The 18,029-nt window shown below is 36.7% G+C and overlaps 3 protein-coding genes across 7 annotated transcripts; 2 read left to right on the top strand and 1 right to left on the bottom strand.

Annotated features, from left to right (window-relative positions):
- The first annotated feature begins 1,604 nt into the window (after positions 1-1,604).
- Positions 1,605-4,821, top strand: RPT2B (AAA-type ATPase family protein). The gene is made up of 6 exons (XM_086253555.1): positions 1,605-2,141; positions 2,736-2,981; positions 3,671-3,840; positions 3,915-4,131; positions 4,236-4,376; positions 4,569-4,821. Exons 1-6 carry the CDS (start codon positions 1,659-1,661, stop codon positions 4,650-4,652), a joined length of 1,341 nt encoding a protein of 446 aa, XP_086109681.1. The 5' UTR covers positions 1,605-1,658; the 3' UTR covers positions 4,653-4,821.
- Positions 4,822-5,289: 468 nt separating this feature from the next.
- Positions 5,290-8,274, top strand: LOC147276022 (uncharacterized). Its single transcript, XM_086253557.1, has 7 exons — positions 5,290-5,622; positions 5,725-5,756; positions 5,878-5,919; positions 6,432-6,518; positions 7,447-7,535; positions 7,684-7,734; positions 7,862-8,274. Exons 1-7 carry the CDS (start codon positions 5,549-5,551, stop codon positions 7,883-7,885), a joined length of 399 nt encoding a protein of 132 aa, XP_086109683.1. The 5' UTR covers positions 5,290-5,548; the 3' UTR covers positions 7,886-8,274.
- Positions 8,275-8,875: 601 nt separating this feature from the next.
- PIL5 (phytochrome interacting factor 3-like 5) lies at positions 8,876-13,346 on the bottom strand. Of its 5 annotated transcripts, none has more exons than XM_086253549.1 (9): positions 13,162-13,346; positions 12,812-12,931; positions 11,972-12,749; positions 10,695-10,793; positions 10,506-10,571; positions 10,314-10,379; positions 9,668-10,054; positions 9,491-9,569; positions 8,876-9,045 (listed from the first exon to the last, which is right to left on the bottom strand). In XM_086253549.1, exons 2-9 carry the CDS (start codon positions 12,904-12,906, stop codon positions 9,041-9,043), a joined length of 1,575 nt encoding a protein of 524 aa, XP_086109675.1. In that variant the 5' UTR covers positions 12,907-12,931; positions 13,162-13,346; the 3' UTR covers positions 8,876-9,040. The 5 variants fall into 5 exon arrangements, with proteins under 5 accessions (XP_086109675.1, XP_086109676.1, XP_086109677.1 ...); XM_086253550.1 differs by having other exon boundaries at positions 11,978-12,749; positions 13,162-13,343; XM_086253551.1 differs by having other exon boundaries at positions 11,972-12,734; positions 13,162-13,343.
- Positions 13,347-18,029: the final 4,683 nt, after the last annotated feature.

Genomic DNA, 18,029 nt, shown 5'->3' with positions numbered 1-18,029 from the left:
GTGTAAACCACATGGCAATGCCAATTTCAACATATCGATTCAATATAGCAACAGTTGGCACTAAAAGAACATCTAATACCCACGGAGAGATGATAATTGGATAAGGTAGCATTGATTTCAATATTATTTTGGAACATAAGAGGGCCCAAAGTCCAAAATAGACAGAAAAACTCAAACAGTTACTATTCCAAACTGTACCCTGTAGACAATTAAGTACATAGTCAAATTTTAAAATGTTACCAATTTTTTTAAAAAAATGATCAAAACACAAAATCCCCAAAAACATTTGCATGAACCCTAGTCAAACAAAAATTCAGAAAGAGAATAAGTTCCACCATCAAAGCACAACCTTAGTTCAAAAACATAGCTATCTCCATCATTGGAGCTCATCAAACCAAGCAAGCCCCGCAACCACCAAAGAGAGACAAGAAAACCGAAGTAGTACGTAAATGAATTGAGGAAAATGGAGGTGTTTTCACGTGCACATAATCCAATTGGGGAGCAAAACATCGCTTTAAAGTGGTAGTTACATATGCTACAATGGTCCACCAACTCCAAGTGAGGAAAACACAAATGATTCCAACAATGGTTTGAGATCTGGGTGAGTTTTGATAAGGGAACAAAGGCAAAAACAAAAGGGGGATAGAGTAAGAACTATGAGATAAGGAGAGAAGAGAAAATGAGAAAAGCACAAAGAAAAAAGAGGATGCAATACCTCTAGATTTTAGCATATAGCTCAAACAAATCACCATAAGAGGGAGATAAGTAACAAGATAAATATAAGTAATATATAAGTAATGAGTTTCTTTAGAGATAAAGGGAGATTAGTTTTAAGCTTGCAATATATGTAAGTTAACCTAAACATAACAAGATAAATAAACAGATTAGATTAGTCACCTCATTTAACACAATTAGTTAAATGAGTCGTATTTAGATTGAAAATTATTTGACATAAACATGAAACTAATAGACACAAACACGAGTCACAGGACCCGCTAATAGAAATTGCCACCCCTTAATTATAGATTGACGTAGATTCAAAAGAACAAGACAACAAGTCCATCTAATGTGGGGATCTTAGTCCTAAGATCAATACATCTTGGGCTTATTGAAAACCCAAACTGAATTCACATAAATAGGCCATCTTGATGTAGAACAATTAATGGATCAATTCATAGAATAGGTTGACAGGTGCAAAAGTTTGAAATAATGGCGTTTTCAAAATTTGACGAATAATATGTCGTTTTGAAGAGAATAATGAGAGAAATAAAACATCGTTTAGGCTCTCAGAACTGCGTCAAAGATTTTGGAAAGTTTCACTGGATTAGAAGGTTTCTGCTTTCGTTTCCTTTTTTATTTTGATTTACTGACTTCACCTTTATAATTCTTAGTAGGATTTGGATTTGAAGCCTATTTAATTAGTTGCTCTAAATTTTTGATTTAATTCTAATAAACGTTTTGACTTTTGAGACAGTGTTTTCGCATCTAAAAGCCCAGTAAAACAGTAGCTGTGAAAGCCCATCTAAAAGCCCAGGATAAAGCAGCCCATCCTATTCCTGTATATAGCTTGGTGACTTGATTGCAAAGACAACTCCCCATTCTCAAAATCTTCACTATCTCATTCTCTCTCTTTCTCTTCCCGAAACTAGAACCAAAAAATGGGTCAGGGAACTCCGGGCGGGTTGAACCGGCAAGGGCTACCGGGCGACCGAAAGCCCGATGGTAACGACAAGAAGGAGAAGAAATTCGAGCCGGCGGCTCCACCGGCTCGAGTTGGCCGAAAGCAGCGGAAGCAGAAGGGTCCAGAAGCGGCGGCTCGGCTTCCAACTGTGACGCCGCTTACGAAGTGCAAGCTCCGGCTGCTGAAGCTGGAGCGAATCAAGGACTATCTGCTGATGGAGGAAGAGTTCGTGACGAACCAGGAGCGGCTCAAGCCGCAGGAGGAGAAAGCCGAGGAGGACAGATCTAAGGTCGACGATCTCCGAGGCTCGCCGATGAGCGTTGGGAATCTGGAGGAGCTCATCGATGAGAACCACGCGATTGTTTCGTCCTCGGTTGGGCCTGAGTACTATGTTGGGATTTTGTCGTTTGTCGATAAGGACCAGTTGGAGCCTGGCTGTGCTATTTTGATGCACAATAAGGTAATTGGGCTTTTAGGGTTTTGGGAATGATTGCTCATTTTGTTTGTTTGGATTCTGATGATTTTGAAAGTTTAATTTTTGTTGTTTGGAAATTGAAATTAGGGTAATTTTATTGACCTGTTAGGTTGTTGCGAAAAAGTTTGGGAAAGGAGGGACGTCAATTGAGATTTTTGTTATCATAAGATTTAATGGTTTCTGTTTAGAGTGTGATTTTTAAAAGACGAATGTGAAAAAAAAAAAAAATTGATATTTGTTTTAGTGTGTTGTGCACTTGTGCTTGAGACATAATCAGACTGTTAAATGTATGTATTTAACATTTGCTTGTTACATGCTATCTGGCTTGGACAGTTTAGTTTTGGCTGCTAAAGCCGAAACCTTGATGTCCTTTTATTGTGCTACCTAAAGCCATGGAAGGTGAACAGGGCTTTATATTAAGTAGTCATCGATATAAATGAAATAGCAACTATAATGGTTCTACAAGTGTTTAGAAATCAAACTTTATATGTTTTTCTGGTAGAATTATCTTCAATTTTTGTTGTTTGACTCTTATATTCATGTGATTTGATTGGTAGTGTATTACTTGTGGTTTTTCAGGTGCTCTCTGTTGTTGGGCTTCTGCAAGATGAAGTTGATCCAATGGTGTCTGTAATGAAGGTTGAGAAAGCTCCATTAGAGTCATATGCTGACATCGGTGGATTAGATGCCCAAATACAGGAGATTAAAGAAGCAGTTGAGCTCCCACTGACGCATCCTGAACTGTATGAAGACATTGGTATCAGGCCTCCTAAGGGAGTCATATTGTATGGAGAGCCTGGAACGGGCAAGACCTTGCTTGCAAAGGTGTGAATTCTTTTTTTCCCACTGAGAAACAGCATGCATCTTTTCTCTGTATATTTTTGTTCTTTTGTTTCATTCTTCCTGTGTGTTCACTGGAATATCCCACGGCTTGGTTATATGCTATAAAAAATCTAGTTTCAGGTACTTGCTTCTCTGTTGCAATTAAGTTGTAATATTTCTAATGTTTTCCATCTTGTTGGTTTTCAGTTGACATCATATTTTATATATGGCATGTCAGAGAGATGTAGTTTTCATTAGTTGGGTGTTATATACCATCAATCTGTTCTTTTCCTTCGTATAGGTCACTGCATCATTTGTTATTCCATTATATTATAGTTGGCTCTTTATTCTGTAACTGTTTTTGCATATAGGGCAATGATCACATGCTTTTACTAGTTTTCCTCTGTGTGTGTGTGTGTGTGTGTTTGTGGGTGCTCCCCTTTCCCATGCAACCACTGCCGGCTTGCACACACTAGACCTTAGTGTGAGAGCAGTCACATACACACAAATTGTTGCAAAGACCTGTATAGTTAAAGGGTTATACTGTTGCAGTCATGAGCATTAATATGTGTGCCCCACTTAGTTTCTTTCTGGTGATGTTTGTTTATAGAATATTTGTTGTGCCTACATGCTTATTGTCAAAATTATGTCCTCACCTTGTAAGCATATTTTTCAATTTTTCAATTTTTCAGGCAGTGGCAAACTCAACATCAGCTACTTTCTTACGTGTTGTTGGTAGTGAATTGATCCAAAAGTACTTGGGAGATGGTCCAAAATTAGTGAGGGAACTCTTTAGGGTTGCTGATGATCTCTCACCCGCAATTGTCTTCATTGATGAAATTGATGCAATTGGTACCAAGAGGTGAGCCACTGAACACTGATGAAATGATTGCTGTTAATGTTAATCAAATGTTACTGATGATTATTTGTCTGCAGGTATGATGCCCATTCAGGTGGTGAGCGTGAAATTCAGAGGACCATGTTGGAATTACTGAATCAGTTGGATGGTTTTGATTCAAGGGGAGATGTCAAGGTAATTCTTGCAACTAATAGAATTGAAAGCCTTGACCCAGCATTGCTTCGTCCTGGCCGTATAGATAGGAAGATTGAATTCCCTCTTCCTGATATCAAAACAAGGAGGCGTATTTTCCAGGTAGACTTGAGAAATTGACATTACTTTGTATATGAAAGCAACAAATTCAAATGTGCTAAGTTTTTACCATTGTGACTAACAATGATTGGATCTATGGATTGCAGATTCACACATCGAGGATGACTTTGGCTGATGACGTCAACTTGGAAGAATTTGTTATGACTAAGGATGAGTTCTCTGGGGCTGATATAAAGGCAATATGTACTGAAGCTGGTTTGCTTGCTTTAAGAGAGCGCCGAATGAAGGTCAGGATCACACTTTATCAGCTTTAGTGGATTTTCTTTTTGGAGGGTGGATTTTCCAACCCCCTCCGCCTCTTTAATCTCTTATTATTATTCACTTAAGTTACTATTTGTCATTTAACACATTATATCAAACTGGTTGCCTAATCATTGTAATTTTCTTGGTTGTTCTGTGTTCAAATTCTGGGACATCAGGTGACACATACAGACTTCAAGAAGGCCAAAGAGAAAGTGATGTTCAAGAAGAAAGAAGGGGTTCCAGAAGGGCTTTATATGTGAAAAAAGTCACCCCACATGTACTTTGAGGATATATCCGTTATGTTTCTGTCCTGGATTAGAACTTAATTCTGTTTCAAAGTTGCTTGTGTTTTGAATTCAATATTAAATTGTGATTGGCATACTGGTTGTTTTTGATTAATCAACGACTCTGCCCATGAGATTCGAAAAATGGGATGCGAGCAACTAATTCAAAACCTTGAAAACAGATAAATTCATTCAAAACTTCAAATACAGATAAATTCAAAACCTCAACCTCAAAGAGGAGAGATCCTATTTTCTTGTTGATTGAAAAGAATGGAGCAAAGAAAAAATTGAATGAAGCAACTTGACATTTTATTTTATTTATTGAACACCCTAAATTAGTGAATTTTGAGAAGAAAATCTGTTAACTAAAGCAGAACTTATCAAAATAGGCCAAAAAAAATGCAGAACGTATCAAAATCCAATTTTTGATAAGAACAATAGAGTCTGTGACCCTGTAATAAGAGAAAAAACTTCCTATAAAAAACAAATAAATAGATTTTTTTTTTTTTTTTTTGTAATATTGGAACGAATTGAACCTTAAATCTATGATAATACTTTCTAACCCACAAGTCCAAAACCCACTCATGGTCACTTACTTTAATTTGAAGTTTTTAGGGTTTTACTCTGATGTCAATCATATTCATGTCATAATTAATTTCATTTTATGATATTCTCTTTATTATTATTATTTTTTAAACTAGTTAATCTGAGTGCAATAAGCGCTCACTGTTATATGTTTTGAAGCAGTGCGTGGGCTTTTATCACGTTAGCTTCTGTTTGTTTCCCCAGAAAAAGAAAAGTATTTCCTCAAAAACTTCCCGTGACTTCCGTCCCATTCCTTGCGAGCTTATAGAAGCGGGACCGACCGTCCAATGGGTCCTCGACTGTGTCAGGTCTGCTGCGAAGCACAATCCAAGTACAAGTGTCCCTCATGCCTTGCACCTTAGTAACCACCTAATCCCAATACCTCAATATTCCACACGTTTGATTCTGGGTTTTGCTTCTTACTGGTTCTGATTCTTAAAAAATAAAACTTTTTTGCTTGCAGTTGTTCTGTAGTCTGTTTCAAGAAACACAAAGGTAGGACCCTTCGACTTTGCATTCTTGTTATTACTGTTTCTTTTGATTTCAGAAATTATTCAATTACTTATTTTTGTTGTTGATATGAGAACGAATTTGAGCTTATATATGAATGTTGCAGAAAACCCATGTGCTCTGCCAGTATCTTCTGTGGAAAAACCAAGTAAGAATTCTGTCACTCTACATTTCACTCTAACACTCGCGTAATTAAACTGCCAAAACGTGCTTGTACCTTTTGATATGTGAATTTATAGTTTTGTTGACGCGTATCAGAGAAAGTCATATATGGGATTCGTTTTATTCGAGTAAGGGCTATCTGCCAATCTCTGTTCCTTGTATATCAAAATAAGGACATGTCCTGCCTTATTATTCTTGTTTAATTTGTAGAGTTTTCTAAACACTGAGAATTTTGTTTTTCATTGAAATGCTATAATGATATAGGCAGGGAACGTTTCTGTGTTCATATTTGAGCTCTTGTGTAATGTTTAGGTGTCTTGATTTCTGGTCGTGATCCTACCTTAATAAACACACACAGCTTCTAAAAATGTAAATGTAATTATGTTTGTGAATGGTTATCTTTTCTTCTTGTTGCATTGCTGTTTATGATATTTGCATGAGGCATTTGTCCTCGGATGATTTTGACAATTTTATTTTTGTTTATTTCTTATTCTTCAGCTGCAGTTCTGGAATCACAGGTAGAAAGGCCGTTAGCTGTTGAGGAACCGAGTGAAGTTCTGCAAAGGTTGCAACTAGAGGCTATAGGTATGGATTTATAACTATCTTGGAAATACTTTAGAGTTTCTGACGCACCTACACAAGATGGATAACTGGGGCGTACTGGAAATTGCAACTCGTCATCATGTAATTAGTGAGGGGAAACAAATTGGAGGTGGGATAGCCGTGAGAATAATGAACATTGAAAGAGGATGTTATCTCTCCACCTTTTGAAGAATTTGACCCTTTTGCAGTGCATAGTAAGACTTAGGTGCCAAAATCCTTGGAATTATAAATGGTGGACATGCCAAAATTTAATTTAAATGACTTTTCTTAACAACTTAGAAAGGAAAAGCAGACTAATGCTTTTAAGGTGAACCAGGAGAATGAAAGAGGCTGTTTTGAAACCAAATCTTGAATAGAGTGTTATTTTACAGATAGAAACCAACAGGAGGATAAAAACCTTTAAGATGGTTTCTGCAACACAAGGCCAAACACTAGAGAAACTACGGTTTATGATGTTGTTTATTCCAAACCTTGTCATGGTGTTATGGTTTTTGGTAAAACTTTTCTTGTTTCTTTCCCTCGTTGGGCCATCACCTTTCCCTGAAACTCTCTACAAGTCTCCCTTTTATTCAGCATCTGAGGTATTCCTAAATGTTTTATACTTAAAGTCATTTATGATGGTTCCAATTATTTTGAACTGCTGGTCTTTTTAGTGAATCCATCTGTTTGGTTGTTTACTTTAGTGAACAATTTGTTGCGAGTGTCATGGACTGATGGACATGACTTTAGATTTTTGTAATCTACTTACCACATGTTTGATGGCCATTTAAGATCTATGGTTGAAGGGTTGATTACTTCTGCATAAAGAAATTGTCGAATTAGGCAACTAATTTACAGTTTTGAATCCACGAACCGATGAAATTGCTCCCTCTAATTATCAAATCTTCAATTTTTTTTTCTTCTCTTGCAGCTTCTTCCAGTGAAATATGCAATGCTTTGAAAGATGAAAAACTTCAGAAACTTGTTCTGAGTATAGATTGTTCACCAGATGCTGAGAAGGTGAGTAGCGACATTTACTTCAATCAAGATTAAAGTATTTTCTTTATCAAATATTTTTCATTAAGACACGATACTCTATGCTAAATCAAACTGTGCCTGAGTAAAAGGGAGAGCAATGTTTGCTAATCATGTTGTATTCTACTATTAGGAACTTGATAAAGCTCTGGGTGTGGAGGAGTTTCGGATATTTACTGACAAGGTGATTCCCTCTGTTGCTACTAATGAATACTCTCCTCTTCTTAAACATTTATTTATTGTATTGGGTTTACTGACAATTCACTTGAAATTGCCTGAGCTTTAAATACTATTTGGATTTCTATCTTCAGATCCTATCAACCCTCGGCCCATAACTACAGGCAGTTTTAGCTAGACAAGGCCAAGTTTTCACGGGGATTTGAAATCTGATTTTAAAGCTCTCCACCATCTCCAAATCTTGGTGCGATCATATAAGAATACTGTGTTACCATCTTGGTCTTGGTCTTCTACTTTTACATCTTCTTTGGCTTGAGAATTTGGTAGCTGGGTTTGAACGATGGCTAGTTTAATGTGCAATAGCTTGGTGTAAGTTGAAGAAATTCACGTCTATATTAAGAATTTATAGCTAGAATATCAATGTCTTATGAGTTTTTCAACTTCTCCATTATCATTCCATCCATTGCTTTTCTACAGGCGTTGAGGCTATGAAATTGTTGGTGAACAATTCTCTTGTTTTCTAAAACTATAAAGAAAAATATAAGCAGGATAGACTTGTAAGAGTACTTTGTTTTGTGTATGTAATTTTTCTGTGTGTTCGTTTTCTACTCTTCTCATGGTTAACTAACTAGTGTGACTTTTCCATGTGTTGTCTTTATCTCCTCTCCCATCGTATCCAAGTACCCAACCAAAGGCAAGCATCATAACTTGTTTCGCTTTTGAGAAGAGTCTACTCCATATTAGTAGTAAAATTTAATGAAATAAAGAAGATCGGATTTTAGGGTTTTCTTCGCCAGATATTTGATATCCCACATCTTTGGTGGAGCGTGTAGAACTTTAAACATAATTTTTGTGAAATAAATTCGGTTTCTGATGCCTCAGCAGATACTGAGCACAAAGATAGACTGGTCCATTTTCATGTGACTCATGGTTTATTGTTTGGTTGGTTGTCCTTGAGTGTTATTGGGAGTTGTCACTTTCTTCAGCGAGAGATAAGAAAGGACCAAACACAAAATAGACAACTGAAGGAAAAGAAAAATTCCTCCCACAAAAAAGGGCACCAGAATAATCTATCAGCACCTTCCATCTTTAGACACTTTGTGACTCTGTGAGTAATTAAGAAAGGTCCCCAGAAAATAGGGACAAAATTAAACTACGAAAATGGTACATATATTGCTATGGGATTGTAATAATTACAGGTTAGCTTTGTTATATGGCATTAGCCAGACAAGGGAAAAGAAAAAGCTACTCTCAGAGCTTAAACTACAAAACTTAGCAGGCAAGAGCCTTCTGTAATCCATCTACTCAGAACTTCAACCTGCAATGCACAAAATTTCCACCATTAGTTCATCCAGTTTCCTCCCATCTCTAAACGACCCTCAATAATTAAGAACGACAGTACACTACCATTCTCAGGCAGTTGACACTAACTATATAGAATGCATGTAACTTGTGAATCCTTGGCCAGCCATGGATGATGGATTCTAGCTAATGATGGATCATGCCTTGTTAGTAAATCATCCAGTAAATTTATGCATAAAATATTTAAGAGATAGCTTCTGGTAAGATTGTGAGGATTCACTGGGATCAAGGAGAATTTCTATCTGAAGCAATGCTATCAACTAAGGCACTCATCCTGAATACTTATCTAGCCATCTTGACTAAAATAAGTACCCTATACACTTGCATGTTGTCCTCCCTATTATAACCAATTTAATCTTGTAATTATATTCCAAAAAAAATATATATATAAAGGCACCTACCTGTTTGATGATTTTCAGGATTTTTAGGTCCTCTATTGGAACTTGGCTTGCCAGTACTTAGCTGAGCCATTGCTTGGTTCTGTAAAAGGAAATGGACCCACAAATACAGGAAATATTATTATGTAAAGACTAAAGACAAATTTGTAATTAAAAATTTTAGGTTAGAAGCAACCATACCTGCTGTTGTAGTGGCAACTGCATCTGCTGGGGACTGAAATACTGCTGATAAGGATCTGCAAAATTTGGCATTCGTGATTGATTCGGATTTTGTGCCCCAAGTGAGTTTAACATATGATCTGACTGATTTGCTGCTTGAACTCTGGTAGGATCATTTGTAGGAATAGGCTGCATATGAAATGCTTGCATAGGGAACCTAGGTCCCAAATGTGCAGCCCCTGTTGGCATGGGTGAACCAGCTAACACATTCGGAAATGGCATCATAGGCCGATTCAACCCCATTTCCATTCCCATGCCCATTCCCATCCCCATTCCCATCCCCATTGGCATATACTGCTGAACACCAGGAAACATCATAGGAACCATGCCGCATCCCATGGACATCATCTGCAGAAATTGGTTACAATCTAATTTTGTCATATAAATAATGCATGAGCTCATCATCATTAATGTGGCTCTAAGATCTTTTCTCTTCTTCCTATTTCTTTATCGGATAAAAGATTGATGCTCCATTAATTTGTCACTGTTTTAAGCATTCTTCTTTTCTTATTGAAGATTGGACTGTGGTTTTAGTTAACCAACAATTTTCATTTGATGGGGCATTTGAATTCAATACATGGCATTTGAAAACAACACAATGACATACCTGTACTTGCAACTGAAGTGATTTCAAGTACTCAATTGCTTCATCTAGCATTGACGCTTTGTCTGACTGATACATAGAAAAGGGGAAAATGAAGAAAATATTGTTGAAAGGCGATGCATATTTAACATTTAAACAAGAAAGCAATTTGAAAACGCGTACAAAAATTCAATAAAAGACTATCTGTAAGCCAACCTTGTTGCACCGAGGTATTAGTTCTTGTAAAGCCTTCATCTTTTCGTTTATCCTGTCTCGACGTCTCTGCACAGGTATTCAACGTTTAACCTTTTTGAAGAAACATTACCACACATAAATAAAAAATAAATAAAAAGAAGTGAAAACTGGTTTTATCAACACATTTATGATTCATATGAAAATACATACCCTCTCGGAGAGATTGTGGACCTCAGCAGCACGAGATCTCTTGGTAGATGCTGATCCTCGTACTCGTTTCTTTGCATTGGCAGATTCAAACTCAGCATCCTTTTTGAATATAACGGGGGAAAAGAGCTATTATTATTTATTTCTAGTATCCACAATAAAAGAACAAAAAGGGCCATAATAACAGAGCTAGTGAAATAAATTTCAAGCAAAGGAACTGTTATCTTCTTCATGGAGCGTAATGCTGAAAGGTAGAAACATGAATTGCCTGAGTCGCCTGACCAATCCCCACTAACTGTTAGCAAAAAATCGGTCAAGCCTGCATACTCCCTCATGGCTGAAATATGCATGGCATTGTATTTAGCCACAAGTAAATCATCTCTAGACCAGACCAACTGCGATAACCAGAAAAAATCCAAAAGTCTATAAAACCATCTCTACATTTTTGTCTTGGTTTAATCCAAAACATCAATCTAACCAAACCAATTAACAAGCTGTCACAAGTACTATTCTTCACAATCATACAGCAGAGGATCCAGTTTAATCTCCTTTCATCTGAATCCAATTTGGCTACTCTACTATTTCACATTACCATGAATTTGATTTCAATCCTGAAAAAAATCCCATTTCCAAAATCCAATCTCCTATCCTAAACAACTGAACCACCATTTCTTGTTTGATACCATCCCTCTCGTGCTTCCATCCACCAAAACACAAAACTTAAAAAAAAATAACAAAAAAGCGCACTACCTTACAGTTTTGCAGATAGAGATGGTCCATGAAACCCGCGGTGATATATCCCACAATGACTTTAAAAATCATTTTGGACGCTATCTACCACTAGAATTCACTGCCACCTACATCATCCACCAATCATCCTTCATTCATTCAATTTCCCTCAGAAATTTTATTATGCCTCCTCCTACATTACACGTGCGAAGCTCATATATGTATATATCATAACCCACTAACTGCCACGTGTACGGCGTACAACTGAAGTAAACACTAACATTTAGGCTCAACCGTATGTATAGAGGCATATAGCCTAGGGAGGAGAGGCGGGGTGGGTACTGGGTGCGCAGTGCTCACGCCTACCGACGTCACCCCCCACCTGCGCACGTTAGCCGAGACTGTGCAACAAACAACACCTTGGGAAAGGGAGAACAAAACAAAAAAAAACTAAAGGATTTTCGAAAACTTAAAATCAATTTATAAAGAAATAAACGTCATCAATCGCTAATTAATAATAATAATAATAATAACCAGTTTTGCTGACTCACTCTCACCTCGCTGTGACACTCGGCGTCGTCGGCTTCTCTCCCTTTGCGCTTCCGATCCTCCGCCGGCGGCTTCTGAGCCGATGTCGGCTCCGCGCTTGCGCTGGCGCTCGCGGTCGAGCCTCCCGGAGACGACGACTGCGACATCTCGCTCGTCATCACCTCCTTCCCAGCTATCGCTGCAGTAGCAGCAGTAAACGACGAGGTGGCAGCCCCCGCTCCGCCACCGCTCGACGGGTCGGGTCTGGAATCCAAAACCCGAAAGCTGGGGCCCACGCGCGGCGTGTCGCTGGAGTCCACCACCGTAGTCGACTCCCTGACCACGCTCTTGGAGCTGGGCTTGTTGGTCGTCCTGGAGAAGTGGAGGAAGTTCTGGGGCTCCGTGGGCCTCCTCGTCGGCGACGGATGAATCGGCGGCTTTGAAGCCGGAGCTGCAATCGGCGGCGGCGGCCTGAGATCGGTGGTGGCGGGGGTGGTGTGAATGGTGGAGGAGTCGGGGTAGAGGAGGTCGGCGGAGAAGGGGTCGTCGGCGATTTGGTAGTGAAGCCAGGAGGTCATTTCGTCTTCCTGCATAAACAGCTGGTGGTTGTTCTGAGCGGCGGGTCCGGGTCGGGTAGTGATGTCCCTATCGAGCGCGGGGAGAACGGCGTCGTATTTGGACGATGATGATGATTTCTTGAGCGTGGACGAGGAGGACCTCTGGTTCTGGCTCTGCATCACCACCTGACCGTTCTGCCACAGCAGCTCCATGACCTCGTCCTCTGGTCTGCAGTAGTCATAGCTGAGTTTCATTAATTCGATCACTCTCTACGTAATTCACACAAAAAGAATTGAACAACTTACAGAGCTGGTTTTCTGGGTCGGTTGAGACCATAAGATGCTGCGGGGATTGAATAATCGTCCTCCATTTCGAATTCGGGGACACAGTGGTGATTCATTTTGTTCTTCAGTTTAACCACTCGCCTATAGATGGACAAAACCCAAAATCGATCATTAATATTCCAACAAAACTCAGAAATTTAAAAGACGTACGTAGGGATTCAAATGATTGAATAAGCTGGGAGGCTCTCCATGAGCTCTGAAGTAAGTAGCAGGACAGAGTAATTATTGGGGGTTTGGATTGAAAGACGGATCGAGTATATATATGAGCAAGTGTGGAAAGTAAAAAGGTGGGTGTGGATGGGAAAACGGACAAGTTTCTTAGAGTAGTTGGGCCGGCGGTTCCGTCCGTTCGTCTCTGTGAAGTGTACTTCGGGTATTCCTCTGGATTTCCTTTTGTGTTAATGTGTCTCTCTGCAGCAGCTACCAGAACTCCAAAGATGATAAGGTCTCTCTCTTTTTTCTCTCTCTCTCTCTCTCTCTCTCTCTCTGTCTCTCTCTCTCTCTCTCTCCGAATAATATGAAGAAAAAGACGAAATGAAATTTTGACGCGATGCATTGTGTCATTCCCAAGTAGTCCATATTTCTTTTTTGGGGTACTGCTGGTTGCCATAACTATCGTAAACTTATGATGACGAACTAAGCAGAGCAGTAAGCACCACCCATTAATGCCCACACTCACATAACTCAAGATTTTAGCTTTTTTTCTTCCACCCTGCACCACTCACCACCACTCACCACTCGCTACCCAAGTAACTACACTCACCACTCACCACTAATATTTTTCACACCCTAATCATAATTATCCCTTAATTGCCACCAGTCAATTTTGGATCATTCCACTTGCACTTGTCCTTTTCTGTCTTTTCGTGAAAAACAATTAATTAAACAAATGGGACTCTTATCGATCCATCACGGTTTTTCTTCTTTCATCTACCAACAACATTAATTTAACAAACTATGTTGCATAACTAATCCCGTTTAGGACAAATCCATCAGTTGAAATTCAGGCTTGACTTCCTACCATTATGATTATATATCTTTGTCTTGTATTGTTGTTGACGGAGGCCGGATTCGTTGCTTTAATTAATTGGTCAAACATCTCAATCAACTTGATCATCACTGTATCAGATGATGATCGATTGTTCACTTGCACCTCCATCTTTTCTGGAAGACATGTTCACATCGAATACATTATGTGATTAAGATTTCTTTCATTTTATTGATATGCGGCTATCTAGATAGATTGTGGCTTAGCTACACTTTAATCATCATTGTAGAATGTACCCAATTATGCAAAAAGATAATTAGCTACTTAGCTAGTATGCTAAAATTGTTTAGTTATGCACCTATTATTTAATCAATAATGCTACACTTACCACATTTTTATACCACAATTTCATACCATCTTACATGGCATTCATACATTGGACACTACAAATTAAAAAATAAAACCTAACAAAGAAAAAGGAAATATCCTTCCAATAAAGTAATGACATATCAGGTGAGATACAAATGTGAGAAAAAAATGTGAGACAACTAGTATTATTGTTATTTAATAAATAGACAACAATTATTTATTTATTTAATAATAGTTCCATAATTAAAAATTTTGATTTAATTAAAATTTTTAAAAAATAATTTTTAAGAATAATATAAAAAATAAATCATTTTGATTATAAATTTACACTAGAGAATAAAAGTTATAAAAAAAAAAAGATAGAAAGAAAAAGTAGTTAGCATCATCTAAATATAATAAAGTAAGAAAAGCCATTTGTCTGCTATTCATTATTCAATTTCCAAATCAGTTTCTATTCGTATCCTTACATTTCCTGTTTTTTGGATCCAACTGATCACTTTCCTCCTATGTACTTAATCTTCCATCTCCTCCTCACTCTTAATTCACATTAAATATCCTATATATTTTTATTCTCACGTACACATGTACATCACTCTGCGCAAAAGATTGCAAGTTATCTCGTGACAAAGAGATATAAATAGTAGGCAATAGTATGATTGAACGTGAGTGGGATTGCTTTATTTGGAAATCATTACAATTAACGGTAAACCGTCTCCCATTACAAAATTAATTAACGGTTCGTTTTCGTCTTATATATACATCAATTAAACCATACTTGTCTGTTGGAGACGTACACTTTACGCGCCAACTTTAATTAACTATTTAGGTCTGGCGTGCCACTTCAATTAGTTATTTTAAGTTTTTAGTTAGCTACTAACCTTGCACATTAAATTTGAATCTTGATATAAATAAATGTGCCACATGAAATATATATACACATGTCTCTTTCTTTAACCTCAAATTATGTACCATATTAATTGTTATATTATTGTTCGGTTTAATACAGGTGGTAATTGAAAAGTAACTATATATATACATATATATTTTTCAACTAAGCTAGTTTACTGTTTACCCATTTTTGGTCTCCATTTCACATTTGTTCCCATGTTTGGACTTGATATGTTTTGATGGTTTTGGTTGGTGTGGCATAAGATATCTTTTACTCTCTGGCATGGCGCGTGGATAAGGAAAGAAATTAGGCCAAAGTTCACTTTTGGTCTAAGTAGTTTGAGCTAAATTTTACTTTGTTCTTATAGTTGTAATTGTTATGATTTTGGTTATATAGTTTATAAATCGTTACAATTCAAGGACAAAGCTTGTATTTTCGTTTGTCAAATCGTCAAATTTGTTGTGCTTTTAGTTATGTACTTTACAAACCATTTCAATTTTAGTCATATACTTTACATACCGTTAGCAATTTAATGACTAATTTAACGAATTAATAGATAAAAATCTTAATGTGTCTTTGAATTGTAACAACTTGTAAATCATAGGACTACAATCAAAACAATGAAAATTACATGGATGAAAGTGAAACCTAACTCAAACTACAAAGACTAAAGTGAACTTTGGCCAAGAATTATAGAGAATGTTGCATGCATAATAATAATTAAAAATATCTTATTATAAATTTATAACACTGATTATAATACATGCATTTCTTCACAAATTTAAATATAGTTTTATAAAAATAAAAAATTATATATAGCAAGGTTCATGTGGTGGGGCCGATAAGAGCTATAGCAGTTGAGCAGATGAATCACAGACCTAATAGGGGTAGAGATTTGGTTGTCGAGTCTTTTGTTTAAAATAAGTGGATTTCACTTGTGGTGGGACGAAGCAGTTGGGTGGTGAACATGGAAATTAGCAGCAACATCCAATCATTTTCTGCTCTTTCACATATGCCTTGTCTCTCACTCTTCTGGCAATCTGGCTTTTTGAATGACTAGAAACGATCATTTCCGGCCTCGATCATTTTAGCATCAATGATAGAAACGTCTGATTAAGACACTTTAATTATACGCACAAATATGTAGTTAACTTCTTCAAGTGTGAGCTCAGTCTGAAAAAATTTGTGGAAAAGGAAATTGGATTCCACAATATTTTCCTTTTATTTTTCACATTAATTGTTTTTTTGTCTAAATCAAACAATTACAGACAGAAATTTAAGGGAAAAAACATGCAGTAACCTAGCTTGTATCGTATTCTAGAATATGCTAATGCTTCTTCTCTTCTTTTTTTTTCTTCTTTAAATTTTGGATGATGTAGCTTATTTGTTCTCTTATTGCCAATGCGATAAATCAATAGATAAATTCCTGACAAATTGTATCTGATGTCCCTGAAAAGAGTCCAAAAAACTGCAACATTGATATGTGTACACCAAATCGGCTGTATATTAGAATATATATATATATATATATTATAATATGCTAGTAGTGATTGATATGTGTACACCAAGTCGGCTGTATATTAATATATATATATATATATGATTTCTTTAATTAATATATCTCCACTATGGCTTAGTTAGAAATTTATGTGAGAAAAAACGGTTGTGAAGTAAAGCAGTTAAGTGTTTGGTAAATTATATTTTCAAAAGTGTTGTGAGTACAAAAAATAGTATGAAAATGTTTGGTAAATTGTAATATAAAACTGCTGTTGCTATTTATAATTACTAAAATGAGGATATTATGGGTAAAAATAAAAATTTTATTGTTGATGTAATTCACTGCATCTTTTAAAAACACCTACAAACTTACTTTCTATTTTTATTATGGGGAGTTAAAAATTATAGAATAAAGCACTTTTTCATTTTTTTACCAAACACCAAAACTGATATAGGTGATTAAAAATTATCATACACAGCAATTTTTAGTACCTCCACGACAATCCCAACTGCGCCTATATATCATAAATATGCAGGTCTTTCCTTTAGTCAATGCCTCGTTTGGATGCCTCTCCTTCATTAAATGCCCTCCCTTGGAATATGGCGGCACAGAGGGAGAGGACAACAAGACAATTAATCCTCTTGGAATTTTGAACATTTTAATTTTCTTTTGTGTACAAGACAAAACTTCCACTCAATTTAAATACGTATTTTAAGATAAATTTTTTTATGGCTAAAGTATAATTTATTAAAGCAAATAAGAGATTACATAATATGATGGAGGAGGTTCTAACTAAAGAGTAACCTCATTCTGTCATGAATGAAAGTCACTACACTATTACAGTTTAAAACAAAACTAGCAAATGATATACAACTTAAAAATGTAACCACATGTATAACTATCAAATAAACACCAAAACCCCTTTGCTTTATCCATAAATATATATATATATTTTAAGTTAAAAGGAAAGTTGTGTTATATAAAATGATTAGCATTTGAGTGATGAGTTCAATTCTACAATGTGTGCTAGAATTTCACTTATTATAAATCAACAAACTCTAAATGGATTCAAATATAAATTAATGAAACATTATCCCATTATTTTGATATGCAAATTTAAAGTCTCTAACAAAGTAACAATACTCTTCTTCTACATAAGCAACAAGCAACAAGATGACATTGGCAATACTAGTTTAGTTAAGACAAAGAGAGTGATTAAGGGAATCATAAAGGAGTGACCTCGTAAGGCGTGCAGACATGGCAATGAGTGAGCATGCCATGTTGGCTAGTTCACCGACATTTAAGTACCCATACAATGCAGGTCAGGTGACCCACTTATCTTCCTCCTCTCAAGCCTCACCAACTACCTTTAATAACAAGTGGTCACCAAGTGGCTCATGCCCACATAACCTCGTTTATTCCCATAATAATATGA

This window comes from Dryas octopetala, chromosome 8 (assembly GCF_963921425.1).
Source record: "Dryas octopetala chromosome 8, drDryOcto1.1, whole genome shotgun sequence".
Lineage (NCBI taxonomy): Eukaryota > Viridiplantae > Streptophyta > Magnoliopsida > Rosales > Rosaceae > Dryas > Dryas octopetala.
The sequence above is the reverse complement of the archived record's forward strand: the minus strand, read 5'-3'. Positions and strand labels throughout refer to the sequence as shown.